We start from the raw sequence: 12,302 nt of genomic DNA, 5'->3' as shown, positions 1-12,302 counted from the left end.
AAGTTTCATTCCTTTAGTCAGTTTGAAAACTGAGAAATTTTAAATGCAGTCTATCAAGTTCATTTGAACAGGAATAAATTCTACATGCTTGTTAGTGGCTGTAATTAGATACAGGCTTTGAGCTAAATGCATGCTAATTAGTTGTTATTTGTCATGTAATTAATATTAATTATTGTTAGTATGCACAACTATATAAACTATTATTGAAACCATCATTAGCAGTGTATATATTTAGATTTTGTCACAAATCAAAACACTGAATAAATAAAACTTTGACTCTGTGATGAATTATTTCAATTCATCTTTAGGAACACAAGAATTTCATTGCCTAGTTTCATCCAAATATCATAGCAGTCCATCGATTTTAGTCACAGCCCAAAGTGGTGGACTGGCAGTAGTCTTCCTGTTAGTGTATTTCGATGATGACTGATTGTTGATGACTGCCAACGGATTAACCCTTTGATGCTCACCCCAAATTTCACATCTAATGGGGTCAAAACAGTCAACCAACCAACAGACAGAACTACCCATTTGTTTTCTCTGATGATATGCATTAGGGAGAGTTTAAAGAAAAGATCATTTCTGCTTCGACGCATGCAAAGTAAGTTTGCGAACTTCTCACTCTCCCAGTTGTGACACAGAGCTAGCCTGACGCCAATAGTCCCGGTTTAATAGTAATTGCCTCTGGATTGTTGTAGGTTGAGCTGGGGCAGCATGGGTGTGTTACCTGAAGTGACAAAGGTGGGTCCCACTCATATGTCTGTAGCTCGCCTTAGCTCCTCGTTCCCCCCAGCCCCTCCTCAACGAGCATACACACATGTATTCAGTGGGATCCATGCTAGGTCACTCAATCTAAGCAAAAGTTTTTCTTTGTTACTGAGATGTGCAATGCAAATGAGAAATACTCTAATAACATAAAATAACATGACCTATGATGTTATTTATGTTATTTTTACACGCGAAGAACCCCGGTAAACCTTGCAGTTTTGAAACTGAGCGAAGCAGGCGTCTTAGACAAACTGAAAAACAAATGGTGGTATGACAAGGGAGAGTGTGGACCCAAGGACTCTGGAAGTAAGGTCAGTCTCACGCTGCTGTGGCCCGCAGAACGCTAGCCTGAAACTCTCATCATGAATACTACTGCAACTACTGTCTTAGAAATAGCATTTTAAGCACTTTAGATATTTCTTGAATGTGCTCCACATTAAAATTAAAAGAGTCTTTTTGGATGGTGGACCACATTTACCTCATTTTAAATACAAATGAAGACAACAGTCTTCTTCAGTCTCTGTAGCAATCTGAGGCAATTCCATCTTCACATCAGTTATGTTGAAATATATTAAAATATGTAAAATCATCAATCTTCACTTCCATGTTTCTATTTTAATCTCATATGCTAGTCCATTCCACATGAGAATGGCACTGAGCCTTATGCATCAGCAATATTAACTTGTTGCAATTACTGTCTCCATTTTACATTTGAGATTTAATCAGGGACCAGCTCCCTTGTTTTCTATTAATTTAAGAATGTTTCCATAATGTCTAGATTGTTATTATTTCCTCAAAACTTTTGTTGAAAGAAGTCAGTCAAAATAAAATGTAATGATCAGCTGCTACACTCATTTGACTGGTTAAATTGACATGCTGTAAAATCAGTTCTGGAGTGTGGACAGGAGCCCAGCTACACAAATATATATACATTTTTAATAAGGTAAAAACAGAATGTTGCATTTATCATTAATAGAGTTTATATCACTAATAAATAATATAATGAGCTATAAGCTAAGCTAAAAACGAAACACAACAAAATTATATTTCTATATCTATAATTACGCTTTAGTATTTGTATAAATGGATCTAAATTACCAATGAATTACAATTACAAAGCAACTGGGAAAAAACCAGGGAGTTCATACTGCTTACCTCCCCTGTTAAAAACATTAATCAAAATTATATTCAAATCATTTCAAAGTTAAACCTAAAAATTGTTGCTAAACAGTTTTGGGGTTTTTTTTGCCCTGCTATAAATATTTGACATGGGAGTTGCTTTAAATTTTAACTAAAGTACTGGAGCTTTTCCAAAAAATAGAGCAAAGTAAAATCCCCGCTCAGATTAAAATCTTGCTCTACAAATAATTCACTCTTGCTGCACTATTTTGCACACTGTAACATTTCTAGAACTGTTGAGTGTTTTGTAGCTGTAGTGATAGATTTGTAGTATAAAGTATTTGTGGAGTAGCAGATGTGGTGGCAGTAGAGATTAAAGTTTTATATGAGTAGTATGTCAGTTTATATAAGTAGAATGTATTACTGTGATCATTTATGATAATACCATAACTTCAGTACCTGTAACCATATTAATTTATCTGGTATATTCTCCATTTCTCTTTGTCTAACTTACTGTATCTGCTTTTCTTTGTCTGCTTTTTCCCTCATTTTCCCTTTCCCTCTGATCATTCCCTATTCTGTCTCCACCTTCCTCATTGCACCACTCTCCTTTTACTGCTCTCACCTTGAGCCTACTCAACGTCTCACCTCACTTTTCCCCTTCTTCTCTACTCTTCCTTCCTGTCTACCCACCACTTCTCCTCTACCTGTCCTACTACTACTACCCTTTCATCTTTTAAACACATGTTCCTTGAATCCTCCCTCCCTCCCATCTCTTCAGGACAAGTCGTCCCAGGCTCTGAGCCTGTCCAACGTGGCTGGGGTCTTCTACATCCTTGTGGGCGGCCTGGGCCTGGCAATGCTGGTGGCCCTGGTCGAGTTCTGCTACAAGTCACGGGCCGAAGCCAAGCGCATGAAGGTGGACCTTAGCCCCCCCCACTGCCCCAGCCCCTCCCCCAGCACCCAGAATCTAGCCACTTATAGGGAGGGGTACAACGTGTACGGCTCCGAGGGGGTCAAGATATAGGGGTAGGATTTAGAGGCTCCCGTATAGGTGGGGTAATGGTGGTGTTGAACATGGTGGTGGTGCTGTAGATTTTGTACCGACGAGGCTGTCGCAGCAGCCCCACGCAACCGTGTTGTTCTTCATGTGGTGATGAGTATGTGGTCAAGCATTGTGGAACCAATGTACTTTTTAATTTGTTTTTTTTATGTTTTCTGCTTAATTTTGGTTGGTTATTTATTTATTTATTTATTTATTGGCAGAATATTTTCTTAGACTTTTGGGTTTAAATTTGGTTTGCGTTTTGTCACGGTTACGTCACCCTGGGCTAGACTGGGGTTAGATTTATGTGACCGCAGACTTGGTTCCATCGTCTTTGGCTGCAGATGATCATGATGGTGATGATGATGATGACAGTGGTGGTGATGCTCTTGGTTAATGACTAGGCACCTGCATTGTAATTTTCAGATAACATATTGAAGCCACGATGCACAACTCCAGCATTAAATACATTTTGATTTTTTAGAACCTTTTTCTTTTGAATGAATAAATTAATTAATATATTATTTATTAATTATTTATATATTAATTACCGTAATTAATGGTGTTGGTTTATTATCTTATTTCACATGTGACATCTTGAGTCCCTTCTTTAAAAGTTTCAAGTTTATTAATGCTAAAAACGTCTTTGTTATCCTCATCTGCTGATGTGTTTTCTTGGTTAAACTTTCACAAGGTTTTAGGGATTATCTATTTTCATTTTTTCACCATCCTGAGAGCAAAAGTTTGTTAATTTGGTAGCCCTCATTAAAATCTGTGACTGCTTCCAGCTACAAATTAATTAGCTAGTGTGCGGACACCAATTACCGTGGATTTGGGTCTGACTTAAAATATTTTTACCCAAAATGTGACAGACATCTTATGATGAAAAGCATTATTAAGATATTTATATAACTGTAGATGTCCGTTCTTTCAGCATAACTAGACATCTCATTACTCCCTCTAGCACCACTGCAATACCAGACAAATGGGTAGAGTGGGTTGTTAATAGCACATGAACGCAGATAGAAATTTGTGTTTGGTCCCTCTTAAGACCAGTTACTGTTGAGCCAATTCAAACTAATTTAGAGCACGTCTGGTCTTCTGAAAGCTTCAGCAAAGTTGCTGCTGCGCCACATTCCCCCTGAAAAATTACCTTAATCAGTAGAAGTACAAATTCTTGAGGGAGATACAGTATAAAATGGCAAGGTGATTTTTTTTAAAGCCAACAGCAGCTTTTAATTGCTTTTATTTATTAATTTATTTATTTATATATCTTTTGTCTGTAAAAACTTTATTTTTCCATTTATCTTAATTTCAAGTGGAAAGATGAATACAGATATTGACGTACGTAAAAGCTAAATTTTCCAACTACCACATTGTTTGTTAGGTATACCTTTTCAGTTATTATTAATGCAATCCAATCAGCCAATCACATGACAGCAACTGAATGCATGTAGGCAGGTGGACATGGCCAAGACACCTCCTGAAATTCAAAAGTGATTTCAGAAACTGCTGATCCACTGGGACTTTTCCCACACTATCATCCCACTGCTTTGAGTTAACAAGCAACAGTGAATCAAATCTGAAGAGTCTCATTTTCTCCTAAACATTTAGATGGTAGCCTGCCTTGTATCAAAGTTTCATGTTGGTGCTGGTGGTGTAATGGTGTGGAGGATATTTTTTGGCACACCTTGGGAAATTTAAACACCATGTCCAGCCTGAGTACAGTTTCTGACCATGTCCATCTCTTTTTCTGAGCAGAGTGTACCCAACTTCTGATGGCTGCTTCCACCAGTATAATACACCATGTCACAAAGCTTGAATCATATCAAACTGGTTTCTTGAATATGAGTATAAGTTCACTGTATTCAAATGGCCTCCACGGTCATCAGATTTCAATCCAATAGAGCATCTTTAGGGTGTGTTGGAACAGACGCACAAAATGTGCAGCAACCATGTAAAGCTATCATGAAAATAAGGATTAAAACAATCTGAGGAATGTTCCCAACACGTTATTGAATCTATGCCACAAGAATGAATACAGCTCTGAACGCAAAACTGGATCCAATCCAGTGCTAGCAAGGTGTACCTTATGAATTGGCTGGTGGGTGTATACTAAGGTTCCTGTACAGGTGAACACAATGGAAATCCTTTGTGCTAAAAAGTATACGCAAACACCATGAGTCTAGATGACCTGTTAATTCATTCCTTTTATTAAATGTGTTAATTCCTTTTGAATTTATAATAGAATAGCCCTTTGTTGTCATTGTACAATACCAAAATATAATATAAAAAAATATAAATAGCAGACAGCAGGAATAAATATGGAGAAATTTATACAAAAACAATACAAAGGCACACATTGAAGAGCAAGTTCCAAGTTACCAGTCTCATCTCTGCTGGCTTTTAGTTGATATTGTGTATCATCTACGTCTCTATTGTGTCATCCAATACCTGGAGTTGTGCATCCTTACTGCAGACAGACAAAAAAGGCACTTTGGCTTTCCAGCTCTGACAATTTCAAAACAGCCCGGTTACTTACTTAGTTTTAATGCAGACGAATAATTGATGAAGCAAGTACTTCATATGGAACAGCTACTCTGTGATGTGGTTGCAACATGACTCATGTTTATTGTTATATAAAGGAGCAATTAACTAAAGTGAACAGAAAACACTGAACATTTCAGTGCGTAGGAAACCATTTAGAGGCATTATGAGGTCATACTTGATGTTCACCTTGAGGAAAGTAGCAAAATCGATACAGAGGATGCAAAAATAAGGAGAGCTAAATGCGCACTGAATGTTGGCTCATGACATAAACTGACAGTTTTGAATACGATGGATAATTCACCAAAGACAAACCACTTTCACAGCGGACCATTTTGGACCACACTCAAAAGTAACAACACTGATGTTAACAGCAATTCCCCAAATGATTATGGTCTGCTATCAGTCATACAAGAATATTTCAAAGACCAGTGGTACCACACAAAAGAAATTAAATGCATAGGTTATTTAAAAATTCCATGTCTTCTCTTTAATTCTACACTTCACAACCCTTAAAATAAGAAAGCCACACAACGGAAAGGGGAATTAAATAATACACAACATTATTTTCAGATGTTATCTTGTAATTCAAGTATACAAAAGTTCACACAAGAACACCTGATTCGAAGTTTAAGATTAAGAATGTACTATTTTTCTTTGCTAGCATCGTTTAAACAGATTATTGCCTCTAGATGTTCAGTGTACTCAGTTTGAAAACCTCTAACATGATTTAGCAGGCGAGAAATTTTAAGAAAACAAAACATCCCAGAGTAGCTCATCTGTGTGAAGTGTCACCCGACTCTGAGCAGTATAGCCAGTCACTCCCTCTCTATGAATTTGAAACCCTGGAAGAAAAATCACTCCTTCCCGTTTTCCCTCTGTCTTTCCAAAGTCCTCACCATTTCAATCCTGTCCTTCCAAATCCACACCCGAGTCTGTCAGGTTACTGAAACCCAGAACCCAAAAACGCATGGTCACCTATGAAATGCAGTTGTCTACAACACAAACCCTTCTTGTCTATAGTGTACATGTTTGTGGATTGTTGCCTGCCTCTGTATGCTACAGTAGCATTTGCACAGCGTGGTAGCCTCTTAATGAGATTTGAATGTGCAGTTTAGGGTGCTTTCACACCTCATCTGTTTAACGTAATTCAAAAAGAGGATTAGAGCATTTTTTTTTCTAAAATACAAATGAATACTAACATCAAATCAAAACATTTTACATCGTTCTCTAGATAACCTCTAATTTGGTGTCAAAAACAAACTTAAAGGTTTCCTGTGGCGTTTTTTATCATTAGTACCACAATGTATGATTGCCTGTTTTATTTTGTTTTGTTTGCATCATGCACAAGAATGCACATGTACTCTTGCTAGTAATTGCTTAGCACAGCAATTCACAAAAAAGAGAAGAAGTGCTAGCAAGTAAAATGTAAATTAGAATTCAGTCAGCACCACTGTGGTGTAAAGATGTTATTTCCATTTGCAGTGGTTTATATTTGGAGAGCATTGCTCTCTTCTGGGACTTCCCTACCCTTTCTCACGCATATGTGGAAAGCATAAGTCAGGGAGAGCACTCCTCCCTGCCGTTCCATCTGCATATAGGAAAGCTGCAGGAAGGCTGAGCACAAGCAAGAGCCTTGATATGGATCTAAGCAGGCATTAAGGACAACAGCAAATTACTGATTAAGTCGGACACAACAAGAAAGGAGGAGATGGATTGGAGGTGGGATGCAAAGCTGCTTGCAGATGCATGCATGACATAGCACACTCGGTCAAGATGTCACATAACAAGAAGCCTACATTCTAGGCTTTTATTAGCAGCTTTTATAACGCTCCCACAGCCTCAATGAATGAAAGTTTTTAAAAAGTAATGAATAAACTTTTTCTTTTTAAATGAAGTTTGTTTACACGAGAACTCTACAGGTCACCTTTAACAAGTGCAATTTCAAAATTTGATATTTTCCAGGCTATTGAACTGAAATCCATGACCCTTTTTTTTATTTTGGTTTGTTTAATAATTAAAAAAAGGAATAAGCTTCATGTCTCATATTTGGTCAGCATTTTACAATAAGAGACTTGTTTAGCCACGTACGACTTTACTAACTACTTTCATTTAGGGGACACCTGAAGGGGAGGTTACGGTGAAGCAATCCTGAAGTAATAAGGAACTGCTGAGTTAAGTAGCGTCTCCCAGCTGGGTATTTGGTAAATAATCATTTTTATACTATAAAATCCAGCATCAGGCATTATTAGGGTAGAACTGATGAATAACTCATTAACTACTGGGTTGCTCCTTATTCATTCATTTACTACTACAGCTTCTATTCCTACAACCAAGCACTTGTTTGTGTCTCTTATTGTAACGTGTTTTCCTTATATGTTGATCTAATGGTCTTTTTAGAGGGATCAAAAAGATGCTGACTAGAATTTTCCAAACCACAGGCTAATGTCTTTGTTACTTTTGTTAAACACCCTTGAATACAAAGACATGTACTGAATAATAATAATAATAATAATAATAACAAGTGTAAAAGGGAAATTAAGTACATGATCAGTTTGAGAAGCGGCAAATGTTTCAAATTTTTATTTGATCAATTATTTAAAAGAAGAATCCATCATCAGAGTTGCCTCTGATTAGCTTGATAATTAATTAAATCCTTTCTTTGGTTCCTGTAGCACTGGTTTGCTTATGTACAAACTCCAAACAGCGAAACCTTCTCAATATAATTTTAACTATTTCAAATATTTTATATGTCTACGTGATCGCGCCCTGAGACCTTTTTTTTGTATTTGTGAGCCTAATATGTGTAGTGTGTGTACAGGCACATGCATGTGTAAGTGCTTTTTGTGCATGTGTTTTTACAGAAAGTTGTCGTTTTAGTTGTTGTTGCATTTGCTGTGCGGTGTTTCTGTCTATGAGAGTGTTTTCTTTTTCTCAAACGATATCTCCACTCTGCTATTTCCTCCCCTTCTCCTGTCCTCCCTTTCATCTCTCCTCATGTAGCTGTCTTTTTCTGAAGCCATGCGGAACAAGGCTCGTCTGTCCATCACAGGAAGTGTGGGGGAGAATGGCCGCGTCCTGACGCCAGACTGCCCCAAAGCTGTGCATGCTGGCCACGCCTCCCTCCGACACCCCGGCCTTGCAGTGGTCTCCTCTGGACTGCCCTGAAAACCAAAAAACACCTGCCGTGCCTTAACAACACACAAACATACTAGGACTTCGACAAAGACCCAAACACACACTTACATACAAAAAGATCTATATATATATTCTCACACACCCGCACGTACATGATTATAGCAACAGAAGCTCAAATATTCAGATACAGAGAAACACATTTTTACATGAAACACACACACCGCATCATCATTTCACATTTCCTGCTGCCACTGACTCATTTTACAGAAGACTGATGAATACAACTGTGGAGCGAACGGTGTAGAAACAGAGCAATGGACAACTATGGCGTCACACTTGCCTGCAGCATTCTTTTCTTTTTAATTTTCTTTCTTATCTTTTTTTTTTTTGAGAGGATGCCAATATCGCGAGATCATCGAACCAACAGGAAAGCCAGCACAGATTCCCATGAACAATGAGCTGTGAACACGACCATAAAACTGATCATGATGATGACAGTGAGAAAGATGATGACCACAGCCGACGAGAGGAAAAAAAACAAAAAACAGACAACCAAACTACTTAGCTCCCGCTCTCTCGTCATTGGACAATAAGCCACACCCCCTTAACAGCGCCTTACTAAGACGACAAACATTGTTTTCATCATAATCATCATCACGGTCGTCATCAATTTAACTTGCCTGCGAAGAGTGCCAGCTAGTATAACCCTTAGAAGACCAGAAAACTGTAAGCTTGAACATTTGGACTACTCAGCCATGGACTGCTCAAAATGAATGAAAATGCTTATAGAATGGTTTCTCGCCCCAAACCAGCAAGTTAATTGATATAGAACAGAAGTAACCTCCAAAACACAGACTACACAGGGGTTTGTAAAAGAAAAAAAACGTGGTGATTCATGGAGCCCCTCATCAACAGCATCAACATGACAGTAGAAATTCTAAATAGCAAAGTGATGAGTACTTATTTTCCCGAGTGGGTGAGGTTGATAAATAGAGAAAAAAAAAAAAAAGAAATACATGGGCAGATCTCAAATGGCTTCCTAACAAAGTGTTTCTCAGCCTGACAACTGGGATCTTACAGATGTTTGCAGAAGAAATGAGCGAGACGTTTGAAATACGTTGGGTAAAAATCTTTAAAAATGTGGGAACGCATTCATTTTCCACTGTAAAAGGCAACTGATATTTGAACTATAAAGGCCAACTTTGACAATTTCCAATTCAGTTCAACTCAAATGGGCAGTTTGGTTGTTATTTGAGATCCTCCATCTTTTCCAGTCGCTGGGAAAAGGTACCATATCAGAGAGCTTGCTTTTTAAAACTGTTGTAAATAACTGCGTAGCAAAACAGAATTCACCTGTCTTTTTTAATCATCTTAGATAACAATTCATTGCAATAATGAATATAAAAAAAATGCCACTACTTGTAATTAAGATGAAATTTTTTTTATAAATCTACATATTATATATAATACAAATAAATAAATATATATATATATATATATAAAAGCCTATAGAGAGCTATAGAAAACATTGATCACTGATTGTCAGAGGCCATGGCATAAATTCTGTTCAATGGCTGTTTTTTGATAACTTGAAAATATTGAAATACCACCGTTTTCATGTGTCCGAAACAACACTGAATGTCCATCTGGCACTCACAGAGACACACACATGGAAACATGCGCACATACATAGTTGCATAGATGCGGTCGGCTCAAACCATAGAACCATTAGTTATTCACTGCTTTACACTGTCTAATAGTGTCTTTACCCCCCTCAAATCTATGTTTTGTTAGCTGCAAAGCCACTTGAAACAATGTAAAAATGCTACTGTTTATGACTGTACGTAGAGGCGGTGGATCAGTTTGACTGCTGTACTGCTGGGAAATAGTTTGGGGCATTTTCAAAAGTGTAGCACTAATGGTGCTTTTATTTTTTTTAAATCACATTTTGTCATCGCGTTTTGTTCACATTCATGTTCAAACTGAACGGGTTTGCGCTTCAATAAGTGGACTATGTTTTCCCCCGAATCTATATGGTACGGTACATTTTTGGGGACCTGAAAATAGAAAAATGCATATTGCATTAAAGACCGGTGTGTAGGTGTTAGTGACATCTGGCTGTCAGATTGGAGACTGCAACCAGCAACAAACTTACAGTCAACGTCATTTCAACAGAAAAACACAAAGGCCCTCTGGCATTTGGTTGGTCCAAACCTGGCAATATCCAATGAAGACGAGCTGCTTCCTGTGTACGTATGAAGGGCTCATTCTAGAGTACTGAAACACAGTCATTCCCAGGTACAGGTTGTTATATAATGATGAAAACATGCTTAAAGAAGCACTCTAAATCCTGCACACTGATCCTTTAATATCTGAGGAAATCTTGGTAAAAAAATAAGGGAAGTAAATTAGTGCAGTTATTATACTGCAATACAGCTAAAGCATGATGCTTATGATCTGTGTCATAATGCAGCCCGATACTGTATGTTTATGTTTTTTGCCCTTCCAATTTTGTTATTTTATAGTTTGTCCTTTACCTTACCTCTCACCTGCTTAGGCCATCATTGTTCCTTCCCCACGTTTTGTCTTGTCTTCCTTTGGCTCGTGTCTCCCCTAACATGCAAAAAGCTCTGTACATAGCACATCTCAAGAATGATTTCTTGAAAATATTTTAATTTCTTGCCCTAATCCAATGCAAAGTAACAGGCTAGAGATTAATCAAGAACCTGAGACACCGGTTGACAATCTGAGTTTCTTCTAGCTCTGCGTTCTCAGCGTTGCTTTCCTTTTGTATCATAACCTTGTCTGTTGAACTCGCACCTCATCTTGTATTAGTCCTGCATCAGATCTATTCAAGCCAAACAGACAAACACATAAACAGAAAAGAACCTCTTGAATCTACATGTATTTCAGACAACAGATTTAAACTATCCATAAATTTTACCAGTAAAGTAGAAATTTTCTACTCACTTCTCGGCCGAGGGGAAGTACTGCACCAATCCAGCATGAGAAAAAATGCTCAAATAGTGGGTTTCTTACAGTTATCACTAATCCAGCTCACCAGACCAGAAACACCAGACACTTCAACCTCACATGATACTGTTGCCTTTTCTTTTTTTTTCATTTATTTTATTTTTCACCACCAGAGCATAAGATTTCGTGCGAAGACAGCAAAAAGCTGACCGGTGGGTTGTCAATGCTCTGGCTTTAACAGTTTCTTTCTTCCTTTATTTCTTTCTTTCCATCAGTTTTCTTTTTTCTAGTAAAACATCAATGCTCAATCTCCTGTCTCTGTCTGTGCTTATTTATCCAGTAATTTCAATTCTACACCTCCAACAGCAGAACGGTGGATTCATTTTCAACCAGATGATGGAATTGATATTGATCGCTTTATTTAATGGTTTGTTTCACAATGAAAGATCCATAGTCAAATATACTTAACTGGACTGAGGTAAGTACTAACTAAGCAGTATGAAACATGAGAAAAAAGCAACATAGAAAGAAGGAAAGAAGAAAGCCAAGGAGTTCTACAGTTTGGACAGATTTAGACAGACTCCCAACAAAAGTACTGGATTAACTTTGGAATTGCAATCAACTTATAGCCACAGTTTTCAGGGATTCAGAAGTAACTGGAAAAAATTTAATTTTATCAATTTTATTGTTTTTATCTATTTATTTATTTTAC

The 12,302-nt window shown here is 37.5% G+C and overlaps 1 protein-coding gene across 4 annotated transcripts in view; it reads left to right on the top strand.

Annotated features, from left to right (window-relative positions):
- Positions 1-11,898, top strand: part of gria4a (glutamate receptor, ionotropic, AMPA 4a) — a 118,521-nt gene extending 106,623 nt beyond the window's left edge. Inside the window, exons 16-18 of one of the 4 annotated variants that reach the window (XM_040008788.1) lie at positions 965-1,079; positions 2,669-2,806; positions 8,483-11,898. In XM_040008788.1, the coding sequence (XP_039864722.1) occupies positions 965-1,079; positions 2,669-2,806; positions 8,483-8,647 (418 nt within the window). In that variant the 3' untranslated portion in view covers positions 8,648-11,898. Of the gene's footprint in view, positions 1-964; positions 1,895-2,668; positions 2,917-8,482 lie in introns of those variants that run through there. The other 3 variants (XM_040008790.1, XM_040008789.1, XM_040008792.1) reach the window with 3 other exon arrangements.
- The last annotated feature ends 404 nt before the right edge of the window (positions 11,899-12,302 follow it).

This window comes from Simochromis diagramma, unplaced genomic scaffold, assembly GCF_900408965.1.
Source record: "Simochromis diagramma unplaced genomic scaffold, fSimDia1.1 OVJJ01000344.1, whole genome shotgun sequence".
NCBI classification, from domain to species: Eukaryota; Metazoa; Chordata; class Actinopteri; order Cichliformes; family Cichlidae; genus Simochromis; species Simochromis diagramma.
This window is presented reverse-complemented; position numbering and strand designations above follow the sequence as displayed.